The following is a 17,831-nucleotide window of genomic DNA, read 5'->3' on the forward strand; positions in this document are numbered from 1 at the left end:
GAGAACTTATTTATTTCAGCTTTTATTTCCTTCATCACATTCCCAGTAGGTCAGAAGTTTACATGCACTCAATTAGTATTTGGTAGCATTGCCTTTAAATTGTTTAACTTGGGTCCAACGTTTCGGGTAGCCTTCCACAAGCTTCCACATAAGTTGGGTGAATTTTGGCCCATTCCCCCTGACAGAGCTGGTGTAACAGTCAGGTTTGTAGGCTCCTTGCTCGCAAATGCTTTTTCAGTTCTGCCCACAAATTTTCTATAGGATTATGGTCAGGGCTTTGTGATGGCCATTCAATACCTTGACTTTGTTGTCCTTAAGCCATTTTGCCACAACTTTGGAAGTATGCTTGGGGTCATGTCCATTTGGAACCCATTTGCGACCAGCTTTAACTTCCTGACTGATGTCTTGAGATGTTGCTTCAATATATCCACATAATTCTCCTTCCTCATGATGCCATCTATTTTGTCAAGTGCACAAGTCCCTCCTGCAGCAAAGCACCCCCGTGCTTCAGGTTGGGATGGTGTTCTTCGGCTTGCAAGCTTACCCTTTTTCATCCAAATAAACGATGGTCATTATGGCCAAACAGTTCTATTTTGTTTATCATCAGAGCCAACTGGACATTTCTCCAAAAGTACAATCTTTGTCCCCATGTGCAGTTGCAAACAGGCTGCGCCTGTGCCCAATCATGTGAAATCCAATAGATTAGGCCTAATGGATTTACATTCTTAATTTCTTATATGAACTGTAAATCAGTAAAATCGAAATGTGCTGCATTAATATTTTTGTTCAGTATAAATTAAACAAGGTAGCCAACAGTCTTCTGTAAACAAGCAATGTGAACATGGCGATATGTCCATATGGGAACCCTATATAGGTGCGTATCAATTTTACTTTGTTTTTTGAAAATTATTTATTGCTGATATGAAAGGTAGGTCTTCATGCTTATAACTGTACCGCATGTGTGTTAGAGTGTTCACACTTGGTCCTTTAATCCAATTTTTGTGAACTCAGTGCGGTTTGAGCAATTTTCTTTCAGTGTGAACACACGCCAACGGAACTTCAGACCCTCATTCGAGACACCAGAGCCAACGAACTGAGAGCATCTCGCTTGAATTCCTCGGTCCAGTTCCTTTTTTAGGTCAATGAGAAACAAAGCCCAGGTTCGCTTGTCATTATTTCCCACACCACATGCGAGACTACTGTAAAAACAGTTTTCCCCTGCCATAACACTAAAAAAGAGAAAAGATGTTGGTTGTGTTGCATTTCAGCAGATTTTGTGCGTTTTTGTGGATTAATTCATGTGAAAAGACATCTTTTGGGGGGGGGGGGGGGGACTTCAAACAATCTTTTTGAAAGTTATTAGAGCCGATACATGATTGGTAATGGTGTTCTAACACTGCCTTTGTTGTCCACATGTTTTATAAACGTGTTTAAAGACAATATTGTTAAACAGCCAGGTTATCACCAAATATATTATAATAGTAGGCCTTACTTTAAAAAAAAATTATGCTATATTTTTTTTTTTTTTTTTTTATTTTTTTTTTACTTTTGTATGAATTACTTTTGATCAAATATTTGTATCTAGTTGTATGTATTCATTATCTTTAACTGGTTAAATGTTTGTAGTTTGCATGTTTCAATAATGATTAACATACTTAAATAGTTGTAAATCCCTGCATCTTTTAGCTTTTGGTATATTTGGCATTTTTACACAGAAGAAAGTAATAATTAATCAACACACTACTATAAGTAAATGGACATGACATGTTCTAAAAACAAAAATTGCTCTCCGTAAATAAATGGTCAGGAATGCTCAGTCTGAAGCCATTCGGCTATAATAAAAAATACAAGTTATATCAGCTTAATTTTTTATGTACAATRTACAGGGTTATAATATGTTGGGAAAAGTGGTGTAGGAGTTTGAAATTGATTCAATACCCTAACCCTAACCCCCAGGATGGATCAACAGAGATTCATATTACTGGTTTGCATCCTAAAACAAGGATAGTTGTGTTCTGCTGCATAACACCATATGATGTGGATCATTGTCAGATTATCTGATATACAAGCTTCAGTAACAGAACGCCATGGTTGTAATAACACTTTAAACAGGTCATTTTTAAAATGTGTACTGTGTGTTTGTTTTGAGTCCACACTGGTCATTTTACTTATGTAAATTAGACAGTCACAGAATACTTTCTTCTGAATAACTGGTCAGGGCATAGCACTTTCCATTCAGCTTCAGGCAACTTGGATGTACACCTGTAGTGACTACTTCTATCCGTCACGCCCATTGTTCACTAGATAGATGAATGTAGTTACACCCAACACAATGTGAAAAACAGAATGCATCCAACCACTAGATCACATAACTAGACGTGAGCTGGATGTGATCCCAAAGCTGGCACCAATGTAGCAGAGGAAATTGACAGCTGCAACAGGAACTCTAACCAGGGCTCATACTTGGCAAAGTGAGCTGCAACAGGGACTCTAACCAGTGCTCATACGTGGTAAAGTGAACTCTAATGGCCGTTGTCACGAAAGCCTAGTATTCCTCTGGGCAGAGGCAGTAGACCTACAATGCTGGCATATGCCTTGTTACAATAGCCTAAGTACATAACATGATTCACATGACCATGAAACGACTTTGGAAGTGCCATAAGTTAAAGCCAACATAATTCATTATTTTACATGAACCTGTTTAACCGCATTGATATTGCTTAATTGATCATAGTCCAGCCTTGTTATAGTTGCATTATTTTTTCCAGGTCTTCTGTTTCCCTACATTTATTGTTGAATTCATTTCCCATCATGAATATGTATCCCCATTCCCCAATCAAATACATTCATCAATACCCCAAAAATMTAAATAACACAAATAAAGCTTTTTACTCCAATATGACAACCCTCATACAATCCAACATAGCACCAGTATCCCAAACTATTAAGTGAAAACAAGCATAGAAAACAGCATTGCCATTAATCAAAAATAAAATGAATGTAGGACACACAAAAAGGCAGTGTAGAACACCATTGCACAAAATGCATTGCTCCAATAACTTCCCAAAGAATCTTCCAAAGTTAGCCCCCCAAAAATGGATTTTCCTATGAATCAAGTCGCACAAAAAATGGCCTTTTCCTACGAATTTTCACACGAAACAAGCCGCACAACAACACAATCTGCTGAAACACTTTTTGTACATATTTGCACYAATTGAGTGTGAGATTGTGTTGGATGACGATATGCAGGTTCATAGGGTTAAAAAAGTGTGCCGTTTTTGGATGTTGATTAGTGATTATCAAATGTTTTTAGTTCAGATTATTTGTTTGCAATATGTGACAGAGGCCAACACAGCTTCATAAACGGAATATTCGATTGTGTGGTTTGAATAGCGTGAGAAGACAATAGGGACATTAAAGGGGTATTAGTCTACATTGGGTGAACACCTTTCATCACAGCATTATCTGTAGTAAATTCTTCCAAAATGTAAGTGGTTAGCGTATATATAGCTGTTTATAACATGTTCTGGTGGAATGGCTTATCCTGCACTTGGTAAAAACCTGTTGAAAAACCTGAGTTGATGTTGAAAAAATATATTGGTTATTTTCTTAACATAGCAATGTGAAAGCAAAGGACTCAGGCCAAAAGAAAGTTGATGTGAACTGGAAAAAGAGTTGAGTCCTCATTCAAAGGCAAGGGTAGTACATAAACAGCCTTATTATTTTTTACCCCGGAGTTCACTTTAAAAGACTGAGATCYGTTATRTTAAAGAGGACTATATGTGAAAACACCCTTAACAAAACTCCCCCGTACAGAAGATGCCTTCGTGTAATGGAACTGAGCGTCATGATCAAGGGCTACACATTTTCTATGAAACCAGTCCCAACCCCAGAAAGTTCATATTCCATTTTCTATGAAACCAGTCCCAACCCCAGAAAGTTCATATTCCATTTTCCTATTGAAACCAGTCCCAACCCAGAAAGTTCATATTCCATTTTCTATGAAACCAGTCCCAACCCCAGAAAGTTCATATTCCATTTTCTATGAAACCAGTCCCAACCCCAGAAAGTTCATATTCCATTTTCTATGAAACCAGTCCCAACCCCAGAAAGTTCATTATTCCAATTTTCTATGAAACAGTCCCAACCCAGAAAGTTCAATATTCCATTTTCTATGAAACCAGTCCCAACCCCAGAAAGTTCATATTCCATTTTCTTACTTGGAAAGGGATAAACAAACACGCAGCTGTGGGTCACCTGCGCGTATTTAAATGTTTGGACACTTTATGGGACGTTAAATAAACTTTACGCATCCTATTTAAACGTTGAACTCACCTTCTTGTGTAAATCCAGCAGTGGCATGGAATCGCAGAATACGGTCTTGGCCATGAAACTTCGAACCGGAGACTGCAAATTCACTTAAGAGGACCTGCAGCTACTTGAAACGACAAGGGACGGCCGATGAGAAACGAGAGAAAAACACAGTCAACATTATTTTAGGGTCCGCTAATAAACACACGTGATTGACTAATTGGGGGTGGACACGTAGATATCACGKCTTGCCTGTGCTTGACTGATGCCTGATCAGTTCACAGCCTTATATATTCAGTATGAATTTGGCTGATGAGGAATACAGTTGGTCAATTAGGTGTTTGGTAAACTGGGCAGAGTTAATTAACCTACATCAATCAACTTGAAATTCAAAACTTTTACAATACTATGCTTGCTTTATTGGTCTATTTGCATGGAAATTCTTACTTTTTTTGCTGTCATGGTACCCAAATAGACACACAACATACACATCACAGGCTGGGAGCATGGGAGAGCATCGCCCCTAGAGAATTGGTGGTAAAGTGCCTTGCAGAAGGGGCACAACGGCAGAAGATAGCATATGGGATATTGAACCCGGTAACCCTAATGAAGAATGAGACACTTAATTCAGTAAAAGTCTTTACTGGCACATAATTGAAAATATAAGCTACCATATACTGTAGCAGGTAACACCTGTTACAATGTAAAATCTTGCAACATGGGGGCTGAAACTGTCTACCAGGACATAGTCTTCTCCCTAAAAGATTGCTTGTTATTGAGTTGAGGTTTAGCTGGGGAGGAGCAAAGAGTTCTTGGTACATCAGCATTGAGATATGACATTCGTGACTACTGATCACATTCAAAATACAGAGAAGCAAGGTAATCACTGTTAAGCTCCAACTCAAATTCCATCTACAAAGCTGCCGATTCTCCTTCTAGCCTACAGATCATCAAGCCTTTTTGGTATTTACATAGCCAGTGAAGAGTTCCATATCGATTGTCTGTGTGTAATGCCTACAGGAGAAGTCAGTGGCGTTGGCTTGCATGTTAGACGTACACACTAGACAAAGCGTGGACACTTTATTGAGACGTCTCTGCACTGTGTGGCTTTACTGCCACTGTCAACTTTAGAAAAAGTCTACAGCACCTCCTGGTGGCCGTCCTAACATTGAAGACAGCGGGAGAGAGATCCATCAGAAGGAGGTTGTTCATGAAATCCAGTCCTGCCGTTTCTGAAGCTGCCTTTACAAGGCCTGATTATGAGCTGGTGAAGATAGGGATGTTTCCCATAGCCTCAGCCCTTGCAAACAGCAGTCAGACTGCACTACCCTACTGGAGGTACAGAGGCTAAAGGACACCGGCACTGAGCAGACTAGAGAGCTGTTCTACAATACCCCATTAACCTGCTGCTGTGCATGAGCACAGCACGTGCGCACACACACTTACTTTWAAAAAAGGAACACATGAATGATCAAAATGAAGAACCAAAAGGAAAAACGTTTAAATTTAATTTATATAATATAAAATTAAATGAGACAATGTCTCCCAAAGTAAGGAATAGGTGAACCACAAAACAAAAACAAATCAATGAAAAGAAACATGGTCTTAATGGTCCTTGAGTGAAGGAATCTTTGAAAAGGGCAACAAAAATGAAATACATCACAGCACTTGACTGTGAAACACAATGGTTGTTTCACCCGAACCACTCCTCTACAGGCCAGACATGGGGTGTACACATGCATTCAGGACAGGTGAATTGTGGGAAGTTCACACAGAGAGGAAGAGGCGAGGTAAGAGAGAAAAATATACAAATCTGTCCACACGGGAATACAGCGATAAGCAGAACGACTGCTTTTCTGCCTTTGAGACAACAACTCCCATTGTTAGGGCAATGACAAGACCATCTTGTCATTATATACAGCATCTGTTTCACACCAGGGTTGGGAACAATTACATTTCAATCCATGACGTTAACTCAGTTGACTTCCTACATTAACTGAATTGAACTAACCCCAACCCTAGTTCAATGGTCCTACTCTGACATCCCGACAAAGGACTTAATCTGTCACTTACATTGCCTTGAAAATACGAACCACAACCTTCAATATCGACCGTTAAATAACTGAAGCCAATTTTCTATCAGTCAGTCTAGCCTCATCACATATAATCAGTGATCCATGATTTAATAGTTTGCATTCTTAAATATGGGAACATCCAAATTATCTTAAAAAAWAAGTTWAAAAAAATAAGATCTTTACATCAATAATTCAAAATAAAAAGTGAAAAGTTTGGAACAAATGATTGACAGCTATTCTCCTGGATATTTCTGCTCAGAACGTGACAGCTATTGTCCTGGATATTTCTGCTCAGAACGTGACAGCTATTCCTCCTGGATATTTCTGTTCAGAACGTGACAGCTATTGTCCTGGATATTTCTGCTCAGAACGTGACCGCTATACTCCTGGATATTTCTGCTCAGAACGTGACCGCTATACTCCTGGATATTTCTGCTCAGAACGTGACCGCTCTTCCTCCTGGATATTTCTGCTCAGAACGTGACAGCTATTCTCCTGGATATTTCTGCTCAGAACGTGACAGCTATTCCTCCTGGATATTTCTGCTCAGAACGTGACAGCTATTCCTCCTGGATATTTCTGCTCAGAACGTGACAGCTACTGGAACAATGTTAATTGCTGTGGTCACTTCTACTCTTCCCCCTTCTCTTTTTTCCATCCTGAGCATTCTAACCACCAGAGGAACAAGTCAATCCACAGGGAAGCTACAACTCCACCATCTCTCTTCTTTCCCTTTAATACTCTCCTCGTTTAGCCGTCATACAGTATCCAAAACAGATACATGCAAATGCATAAACGTAAAACAGACGTTGAGATTCAAATGGTTGTTCATACATTCTCCTTCCACACACCCAAACACATTCATTCACACATGCAGAGTGCAAGCAGGGAAATGGCTACCTTCCGAGGTACACACACCTTCTTACCCCTCATTCTCTCCCCGACCAGCTTTCCCTCTGTAGGAACAGTTCACACGATTTGTAACAGCAAGTTTTCAGCAAGAGCACTCGTATTTTCTTTTGCAGAAATATGGCTTTTAAAACCGTAACAATCAAAAGAAAAATTWGTTTAAAAATATTTCTCCTTTCATGTGTTTCTACATTTGTTTGGACTTGTTTTTTATCCAGTAGTAAAAAAGAAAAATCAGCAGTGTATGGGAGGTTTTAGGTGTTGCTTGTCAGAGTGTGTGTGTTGGATAGGTGCAGCATGCGTTCGGCTGGTGATGATGTGGTATCTGCTGGCATAACCCAGGGATGGTGAAGTGCTGTTGATGCACCCAGTGTAGTAGTAGTAGTGTGGTGGGTAGACAGGCAGGGTCCTGCAGGCATGGCTAAGAGCAGCCCTGTCCGGTTCCACCTGGTCCCGTCAGAATGAGAGACAAGACGGCCAGTCTTTCCACACAGGCCTGCTGAGGTCAGTCATCACGTCATGCTCTAGGATCCATGTTTTCACCGCTTCTCGGTGTCAGAGTGCGTGTGTTGTGCAAGTGTGTTTGTTTGAGAGAGAGAGTGTCAGTTTGTGTCATCCCAATTCCCCAGCAGTGCGAGTGTGTGTGAACGTGTGTTAGCCTGCTTGCTCATGTGAGTGTGTGTGTGCACGCATGTGAGAGAGGTCACTCCCGTATGCTGGCGGAGTAAGAGAACTGAGGGAAGTGTGTGCGCTGGTTCTGGTCTTCTGAGTCTAAGCTGTCGTCTGGAGATAACACGAGAGAGAGAGAAAGACAAAACCAGGAGATTTACTACAAACAACTTTTTTTTACAAAACCTGTTTCACTATAAATCAATWWAAAAAAAAWAAATCACCATCCAGATTTGAAGACATTTTTAACAGAGACAAACAAACCAACAGACACACAAACACTCCTCAACTCACATTTGTCCGGGGGCGTTACGGTGATGGTTTGTGCTGTGAACTCGTCGTCAAAGTAGCGGGTGTCCGTCTCTGACGTCACCTGGGGCTTGAAGGGAGGCAAGAGCTTCCTCTCTACCACATCCTGCCAGTTGATGCTGGTGAAGAACTTCTGTGTCATCACGTCTTTGGCATCTTCTTGTCCACCTCCAAGCCTACAGAATGATCAGCATCACCATTATATTCTTCACTCAATGTATAGTGTTAGTCCCATGTTTCATGAGCTGAAATAAAAGATCTCAGAAATGTTCCATACGCACAAAAATGTATTTCTCTCAAACTTTGTGCACAAATTTGTTTACATCCCTGTTAGTGATATTTCCTCCTTTTCCAAGATAATTCATCCACCTGACAGTTGTGGCATGTCAATAACATGATTAAACAGCATGATCATTGCACAGGTGCACCTTGTGCTGGGAACAATAAAAGGCCACTAAAAAGTACAGTTTTGTCATGCAGCACAATGTACAGATGTATCAAGTTTTGAAGGACCGTGCAATTGGCATGCTGACTGCATGACCGCTGTCAGAGAATTGAAGATTCATTTCTCTACCATAAGCCACTTCCATKATTTCACAGAATTTGGCAGTACGTCCAACCGACCTCACAACCGCAGACCACGTCTAACCACGCCAGTCCAGAATCTACACCGGCGGCATCATCTGAGACCAGCCACCAAGACAGCTGATGAAACCGTGGGTTTGCACAACCAAAGGATTTCTGCACAAACTGTCAGAAATCGTCTCAGGGAAGCTCATCTGCACGGTTGTCGTCCTCACCAGGGTTTTGACTTCAGTTTGGCGTCGTAACCAACTTCAGTTCGCAAATGCTCACCTTCGATGGCCACTGGCACACTGGAGAAGTGTGCTCTTCATGGATGAATCCCGGTTTTGTGAGGGCGAGTGGTTTGCTGATGTCAARGTTGTGAACAGAGTGCCCTATGGTGGCAGTGGGGTTATGTAAGGGCAGGTATAAGCTATGGACAATGAACACAATTGCATTTTATCGATTGCAATTTGAATGCTGAGATGCAGTGACGAGATTCTGAGGCCCATTGTCGTGCCATTCATCTGCCGCCATCGCCTCAGGTTTCAGCATGATAATGCACAGCCCCATGTAACAAGGCCCTTTCAGCTTCCAGGAATTGTGTAAAATGTCCCAGTTCCTCCATGGCCTGCATACTCACCAGACATGTCACCCATTGAGAATGTTTGGGATGATCTGGGTCGACGTGTACGACAGTGTATTCCAGTTCCCGTCAATATCCAGCAACTTCGCACGGCCATTGAAGAGGAGTGGGACAACATTCCACAGGCCACAATCAACAGTATGATCAACTCTATGTGAAGGAGATGTGTCACGCTGCATGAGGCAAATGGTGGTCACACCAGACACTGACTGGTTTTCTGATCCACAACCCTACTTTATTTTTTTWATTTCTTTTACGGTATTTGTGACCGACAGATCTACATCTGTATTCCAGTCATGTGAAAGTCATAGATTAGGGCTTAATGAATTTATTTCAATTGACTGATTTCTTTATATGAACTGTAACGCAGTAAAATCTTTGAAATTMTAGCATGTTGCGTTCACATTTTTGTTCGGTGTATATATAAAAATAAAAAAAAGACACCAACACCTACCTCTGCTTGGGGTCCTTTTTGAGCAGGCCAGCAAGCAGGGCCTTGGCTTCGGGGGCCAGGTTCTTGGGGAAGCGGATCTCCTCCATGAGAATGAGCTCAAACAACCGCTCATGGTCCTGGTTGTAGAAGGGCAGTCGACCGCACATCATCTCGTACATGACCACACCCAGACCCCACCAGTCCACCGCTCGGCCGTAGTCATTGTCCTCTAATACCTGCAGGAGAGGGGGAGAGAGAGCGAGAAAGAGGGGGGAGAGAGCGAGAAAGAGAGAGAACAAAAAGAGAAATAGCAAATCCAATTATGTGGAAGCCAAGGCACTGTGTCTCTTTCTACCTCGGTTGCAATGTAAACAATTACCTACACTACATGACCAAAAGTATGTGGACACCCAAACCATGAAAAACAGCCCCATACCTTTATTCCTCCTCCACCAAACTATACAGTTGGCACTATACATTCAGGCAGGTAGTGTTCTCCTGGCATCCGCCAAACCCAGATTCATCCGTCGGAATGCCAGATGGTGAAGAGTGACTCATCACTCCAGAGAACATGTTTCCACTGCGCCAGAGTCCAATGGCAGCGAGCTTTACACCACTCCAGCTGACACTTGGTATTACGTATGGTGATCTTAGGCTTGTGTGCGGCTACTCGGTCATGGAAACCCATTTCATGAAGCCCCCGATGAACAGTTCTTGAGCTGACATTGCTTCCAGAGGTAGTTTGAAACTCAGTGGGGTGTGTTGCAACCAAGGACAGACGATTTTTTACACGCTACACGCTTCAGTACTTGGCGGTCCCGTTCTGTGAGCTTGTGTGGCCTACCACTTCGTGGCTGAGCCGTTATTGCTCCGAGATGTTTCCACTTCACAATAACAGCACTTACAGTTGACCGGGACAGCTCTAGCAGGGCAGAAATTTGACAAACTGACTTGTTGGAAAGGTGGCATCCTAGGACAGTGCTAAGTTGAAAGTCACTGAGCTCTTCAGTAAGGCCATTCTACCGCCAATTTTTGCCTATGGAGATTTCATGGCTGTGTGCTCGATTTTATACACCGGTCAGCAACGGTGTCCACATACTTTCGTGTGTGCGTGCTTTGAAGGATTTCAAATATTTTGATGTTTAACACTTTTTTGGTTACTAGATGATTCCATGTGTTTTATTTAATTGTGTTGATGTTTTCACTATTATTCTACAATGTAGAAAATAGCAAAAATAAAGAAAAACCCTTGAATGAGTAGGTGTGACTGGTACTGTATATATAGTGTATTTGCAGTCCGGCTGTCTATTCCTGTTGATAATAATTTACTTTCCAATGGCAAAATAGAGTTATTAACTTGTATGTTAAGCACCAGCAAGGAATGCATCTGAAATTGTTAACTGGACACACTGCCATGTACTGTTCAAAGCACAACTAGAATGTATGATTTTGTTCACTGTGCTGTAGTTACCTCAGGTGCAAGGTATTCTGGAGTACCACAAAAGGTCTTCATGGTAGCCCCGTCTGTGATTCCCTCTTTACACAGTCCAAAATCTGTGATCTTTATGTGCCCATCTTTATCCAGCATTAAGTTCTCCAGCTGGAAGAGAAAGAGATGAGAACAAGAGTGAGTGAGTGACCACAGGAGAGAGTCAGCAGCAGAAAATACCACTGCTAACATGACAGCTGACTGTAATAAGTGCCACAGACTTACAGGCTTTTCACCAAGAGACTAGTGCAGTCTATGGTAGGATTGAGCGTAGACCAATTCAGAAGCACTTTTAATCCAAGACTGGGCTTAATCTTAAAATCAGCCCATATTTCCTATTGTGCGAAATGGTAGTCTTGAGAATATACTTTCAGTATGAGGCAGTACGTGTAAAGGTATGGGTGAGTCAGGGAAACATCAGCCAGACTTCCAGTCCCATTTGGTAGACAGACAGGGAAGCGGCCATTACCTTAAGGTCTCTGTAGACAACGTCCCGTGAGTGGAGGTACTCCAGCGCAGACACAATCTCCGCACCGTAGAACCGTGCCCGGTCTTCTGTGAACACGCGGTCCCGCGACAAGTGAAAGAACAGCTCTCCTCCGTTTGCATATTCCATCACAAAGCATAGCCGGTCATGTGTTTGGAACGCATATTTTAGTGTCTGTGTGGGGGGGAGACGAGACACAGTCAGAATTAGTGACCTCTTTTGAATCAGCTGGTTGCTTGGTGAAATGTAATCAGTGTTCAGTAAGGTCAGATGATGTCAGTTAGGAACTCACCGTTAAGAAGGGATGCCTCGTATTCTGAAGGACTCTGCTTTCTGTTACCGTGTGTGCTACCTCATCCTTATGGAACACGTCACACAAAAACACACCATGAGGGACAGATACACTCAGCAGTGTACAGCTGGACTTGGACTTCTGGGCCACTCAAGAACCCACKATAGAACCAAGAAGTAACTGTGCATAATTAGTGCTGTAGTGCATGGCACTTGTAACGCAAGGGTTGTGGGTTCGATTCCCACGGGGGACCAGTACGAACAAATATGAAAATGTATGCACTCACTACTGTAAATCACTCTGGATAAGAGCATCTGCTAAATGACTGAAAAAGGAAAATGTCATCAAAATCAAGACTTCCAGGGATATGGTGCACGGCTCAGATTCACAAAACACCTCTTACGCAAAATCTTAAGAAGCTTCTTAAGAAATAAAAAAAAATAAGATTGTAGGTGTAATTCCTCAACAATATCTTAATGACTGAATGTTTGTTGCTAGGCAACCAGTTTAGCTAGCAATGGCAATCATGTTAGCATATTTCGTACTGAGATCACTGTTCTAAAACATGTTCTTGGGTTTAAAATAATCAAGCCTGAAACTTTCAGATTAAGTTGTGAGTGATTTAAACATGTTCAATTGCTTTCATGAGCTGTTTTCTCTCACTGGCTTGAGTTTAAGACAAGGGTTAGCTATCTTGGAATTCATTTCCAAGGACTTTATTTTCAATAATCTATATTTSTTCTTAACTTTTTGCTTAAGGAGAAACATTAGAAACAGCTAAAGCAAATTTCCAAGAATCTTTTTGAGGAATAGAAACTTTGCTTAACTTTCTTCTTAAGTCTATAGTTAAGGGGGAAAAAAGTAATTTCTTAAGGTTCTGTGAATCTGGGCCCAGTAGTCTTTTCCCTATATAGTGCAATACTGCTTTTGACCAGCCCCCTATGGGTCCTGGTCAAAAATAATGCCCTGTATAAGGAACCACTTTGGACGCATCTGTCTGAGCAACTGCCATTTCCTTTGATGCCAAATGGTTACCTTAGCGATTATGACTTCTTTCCTCAGGATCTTCATGGCGTAGTACATCCCTGTGGCCTTCTCCTTCACCAGGATCACCTTACCAAACGTCCCCTTCCCCAGCAGCTTCAGGTAGTCAAAGTCACTCATGGTCTGTGGGGGGTGTGGGGGACACAAACACCATGAGAGTTCAGATCTCAGGCTTATTCAAGACAGTTTGGATGACAGGATTTATTTGACCATGACAATTACAGCTTATGAGTAATAAAGAGTTTACATAGACCTGCACAACGGTTTTAGATGAAGAACGGGCAGAGAATGGAGCAGAAAACGCACCAACACACACTATGGCCCAGGTCACATAGGGAGATGGTAAACCAGCTGTGATGAGGGTACTGTTACTAAGGAGTAGTAGATACTCTGAACTAGGATGCAGAGGTCCAATGGACAAAAGCAGCACATCTAGAGGAGGGCCTGGGACAAACACAAAGAGCAACTGACAGGGTCTGCAAGGTTGGTTAGAGGGACAGTAGGACACCGACAGGTCTGCTAGGAACACTGACAGGTCTGCTAGGACCACTGACAGGTCTGCCAGGTTGGTAGGGGGACAGGAAACACTGACAGGTCTGCTAGGTTGGTAGGGGGACAGGAGAACACTGAAAGGTCTGCTAGGTTGGCAGGGGGACAGGAGAACACTGACAGGTCTGCTAGGTTGGCAGGGGGACAGGAGAACACTGACAGGTCTGCTAGTGGGTAGGGGGACAGGAGAACACTGACAGGTCTGCTAGGTTGGTAGGGGGACAGAGAGGACAGTGACAGGTCTGCTAGGTTGGTAGGGGGACAGGAGAACACTGACAGGTCTGCTAGGTTGGCAGGGGGACAGGAGAACACTGACAAGGTCTTGCTAGGTTGGTAGGGGGACAGTGGAACACTGACAGTCTGCTAGGTTTGGTAGAGGGACAGGAGAACAGCTGACAGGTCTTGCTAGGTTGGCAGGGGACAGGGAGAACACTGACAGGTCTGCTAGGTTGGGTAGGACAGGAGAACACTGACAGGGTCTGCTAGGTTGGTAGGGGGACAGGAGAACACTTGACGGTCTGCTAGGTTGGTAGGGGACAGGAGAACACTGACAGGTCTGCTAGGTGGTAGGGGGACAGAGGACAGGAGGACAGTGACAGGTCTGCTAGGTTGGTAGGGGGACAGGAGAACACTGACAGGTCTTCTAGGTTGGCAGGGGACAGGAGAACACTGACAGGTCTGCTAGGTTGGTAGAGGGGACAGGAGAACACTGACAGGTCTACCAGGTTGGTAGGGGGACAAGAGAACACTGGACAGGTCTGCTAGTGTTGGCAGGGGGACAGGAGAACACTGACAGGTCTGCTAGGTTGGTAGCTGGGCACAGAGAACACTGACAGGTCTGCTAGGTTGGTAGGGACAGGAGAACACTGACAGGTCTGCTAGGTTGGTAGGGGACAGGAGAAACACTGACAGGTCTGCTAGGTTGGCAGGGGACAGGAGAACACTGACAGGTCTGCTAGGTTGGTAGGGGGACAGGAAACACTGACCACTTTGTTTGCGGGACTTGGACATGGGGCACCTCCATCTCCTCCATGCCGCTGCAGTCGCTGGGGGAGCCAAACGTGATGTCCATGGAGCCTCTTCCACTCGCGTCTTTAGGCCGTTGCCACCGCTTGGATCGCCCGCATCCATTCCTCCCTGGAAGGGAGAGGGAGTTCAATGTAGACCACTTCAAGCCCAAAAGACATGAATCTACACTGACTGAGTGTGTGTGTGTGTGTGGGATACGGTGGGTATTGAGGGTGATTAACTAGTGAGGTCACTAATTGGGTCAATTGCAGACCTGTAATCCTGAAAAGTTGGTGAAGTAAAAATAACAACTTGGAGAAGGAGGGCATTGCCCAGTTTACAGATAAACCAATACCCATTCAACTCTTCCACGTTGTCCCTGCCTGTGGAACGTTTCCGTTCTCACCTTTCCTCGTTACCTCTCCACGTGGAAGGTGCGCTCTATGACTGTGGTCCACTGTAGGCAGCGGATGACAAACGTGTTGGGCCTGGGCCTTCTGTCTTCATCAGCTGGCACTCTGCAGACAGGGAGTAAGAGAGGTTTGAGTGTGCTACTGTAGACACTGGGTGAATCTCAACAGTCTTCCCTCGATTCCTCTCCACACCTCCTCAAAACAGTAGCTCATGAAGTGAGGAGAGAGATTCAAGGAGAGGAAACAGTTCTTCCTGCTGACGGACACAAGGAATCAAAGGAGAGCTCATCTGTGTGAACATGACTAGGAAACTCTCATCATCATCCAAGTACCACCAGGCTCTAGAAGTTTGCCCAGAAATGACAGAGACCAACCTGCCACAGAGAAGTTGTTGAGGGGTGGGAGACTGTGGTCGGACGACATCTCTGGCTTCTCCTTGTAGCCGATGAAAGGAGCCATCACTCTTCAGGATGAAGTACCGCGGCCTCCACGTCCTTAAATGTACTCTCCTGCAGGGAGGGAGGGAGAAGGGCATGAGTGAGAGGGGGGGGGAGAGGGGGCAGAGAGAGAAGAGGCACAAGCCATACATATTAGGGTTGAAACTCATTCTGAGTGGACTCAGTGTCCTAGAAACAGAGACACTGTGAGACAGCGATGAGTGAAGCTCAGCTCACCCCTCTTATGGAGCCAGCCCTCTCTGACCACACTGATGTCATTCATGCTGGGGCGGAGGACTGCTGGGGCTCAGGGTGGGGTCACAGGGGAAACAGAGGGAAGGGGAGCTGTGACTGCTGGGGAAGGGAGTCAGATGTGTCTCTGACGAAAATGTCTCACAGTGCCTGGGGGACAGAAAGATCAAAGATACCAAGATATTAAACACAATTGAAAGAGGATACATTTTCATAACATTTAAAAAATAATAATAATAATAATAATAATAATAAAAATAAATACTCATTGTAGGTGTATGACAATGGAAAATTATTGCCCGCATGACGATTACGTAAATGTCACTTTTACAAGATGTGTGTAATGTAAACTTTAAATTAGGAGGTATATATATATATATATACACATACACACACAGTTGAAGTCGGAAGTTTACATACACCTTAGCCAAATACAATAAAACTCAGTTTAACAATTCCTGACATTTAATCCTGGTAAAAAATCTGTTTTAAGTCAGGTAGGATCACCACTWTATTTTAAGAATGTGAAATGTCAGAATAATAGCAGCGATTGATTTCAGCTTTTACTTCTTTCATCACATTCCCAGTGGTTCAGAAGTTTACACACTCAATTAGTATTTGGTAGCATTGTCTTTAAATTGTTTAACTTGGGTCAAACATTACGGTTAGCCTTCCACAAGCTTCCCACAATAAGTTGTTTGCATTTTGGCCCATTCCTCCTGACAGAGCTGGTGTAACTGAGTCAGGTTTGTAGGCCTCCTTGCTCACACATGCTTTTTCAGTTCTGCCCACAAACTTTCTATAGGATTGAGGTCAGGGCGTTGTGATGTCCACTCCAATACCTTGACTTTGTTGTCCTTAAGCCATTTTGCCACAACTTTGGAAGTATGCTTGGGGTCATTGTCCATTTGGAAGACCCATTTGCGACCAAGCTTTAACTTCCTGACTGATGTCTTGAGATGTTGCTTCAATATATCCACATAATTCTCCTTCCTCATGATGCCATCTATTTTGTCAAGTGCACAAGTCCCTCCTGCAGCAAAGCACCCCCGTGCTTCATGGTTGGGATGGTGTTCTTCGGCTTGCAAGCTTACCCTTTTTTCATCCAAACATAACGATGGTCATTATGGCCAAACAGTTCTATTTTTGTTTATCATCAGACCAATGGACATTTCTCCAAAAAGTACAATCTTTGTCCCCATGTGCAGTTGCAAACAGGCTGCGCCTGTGCCCAATCATGTGAAATCCATAGATTAGGCCTAATGGATTTACATTTACTAATTTCCTTATATGAACTGTAAATCAGTAAAATCGAAATTGCTGCATTAATATTTTTGTTCAGTATAATTAMCACAAGGTAGCACAATCAGTCTTCTGTAAACAAGCAATGTGACATGGCGATATGTCCATATGGGAACCCTATATAGGTGCGTATCAATTTTACTTTGTTTTTTGAAAATTATTTATTGCTGATATGAAAGGTCTTCATGCTTCATAAACTGTACCGCCATGTGTGTTAGAGTGTTCACACTTGGTCCCTTTAATCCAATTTTTGTGAACTCAGTGCGGTTTGCCCAATTTTCTTTCAGTGTGAACACGCCAAAGGAACTCAGACCCGTCAAGAGACACCGAAGCCAAACGAACTGAGACCATCTCGCTTGAATTCCTCGGTCCAGTTCCCTTTTTTAGGTCAATGAGAACACAAAGCTCCCCAGGTTCGCTTGTCATTATTCCCACACCACATGCGAGACTACTGTAAAACAGTTTTCCCTGCCATAACACTAKAAAAGAGAAAAGATGTTGGTTGTGTTGCATTTCAGCAGATTTTGTGCGTTTTTGTGGATTAATTCATGTGAAAAGACATTCTCATTCTTTGGGGGGGGGGGGGGGGACTTCAGAACAATCTTTTGAAAGTTATAGAGCGATACATGATTGGTAATGGTG

General features: G+C 43.0%; 1 protein-coding gene and 2 pseudogenes across 1 annotated transcript; all 3 read right to left on the minus strand.

Moving 5' to 3' along the window:
- Positions 1-4,836, minus strand: part of LOC112068898 (CLOCK-interacting pacemaker-like) — a 15,995-nt pseudogene extending 11,159 nt beyond the window's left edge.
- Positions 4,837-4,937: 101 nt separating this feature from the next.
- On the minus strand, positions 4,938-13,565 carry LOC112068897 (RAC-beta serine/threonine-protein kinase). Its single transcript, XM_024136121.2, has 8 exons — positions 13,482-13,565; positions 13,220-13,351; positions 12,185-12,250; positions 11,875-12,066; positions 11,388-11,516; positions 9,938-10,152; positions 8,259-8,449; positions 4,938-8,078 (listed from the first exon to the last, which is right to left on the minus strand). Exons 2-8 carry the CDS (start codon positions 13,346-13,348, stop codon positions 7,999-8,001), a joined length of 1,002 nt encoding a protein of 333 aa, XP_023991889.1. The 5' UTR covers positions 13,349-13,351; positions 13,482-13,565; the 3' UTR covers positions 4,938-7,998.
- A 1,213-nt stretch (positions 13,566-14,778) lies between these two features.
- LOC139023999 (RAC-beta serine/threonine-protein kinase B-like) lies at positions 14,779-15,733 on the minus strand (annotated as a pseudogene).
- Positions 15,734-17,831: the final 2,098 nt, after the last annotated feature.

The sequence above is a fragment of the Salvelinus sp. IW2-2015 genome, unplaced genomic scaffold (genome assembly GCF_002910315.2).
Source record: "Salvelinus sp. IW2-2015 unplaced genomic scaffold, ASM291031v2 Un_scaffold786, whole genome shotgun sequence".
NCBI classification, from domain to species: domain Eukaryota; kingdom Metazoa; phylum Chordata; class Actinopteri; order Salmoniformes; family Salmonidae; genus Salvelinus; species Salvelinus sp. IW2-2015.

Excerpts from the sequence above, each read along its gene's own strand:
- LOC112068897 (XM_024136121.2), bottom strand. The coding sequence starts at position 13,348 with ATGAGTGACTTTGACTACCTGAAGCTGCTGGGGAAGGGGACGTTTGGT. Across the intron at positions 12,067-12,184 it reads CGAGGCATCCCTTCTTAACG|ACACTAAAATATGCGTTCCA; the intron begins GTGAGTTCCTAA and ends CCCCCCACACAG. Across the intron at positions 10,153-11,387 it reads CAGAATACCTTGCACCTGAG|GTATTAGAGGACAATGACTA; the intron begins GTAACTACAGCA and ends CCTCTCCTGCAG.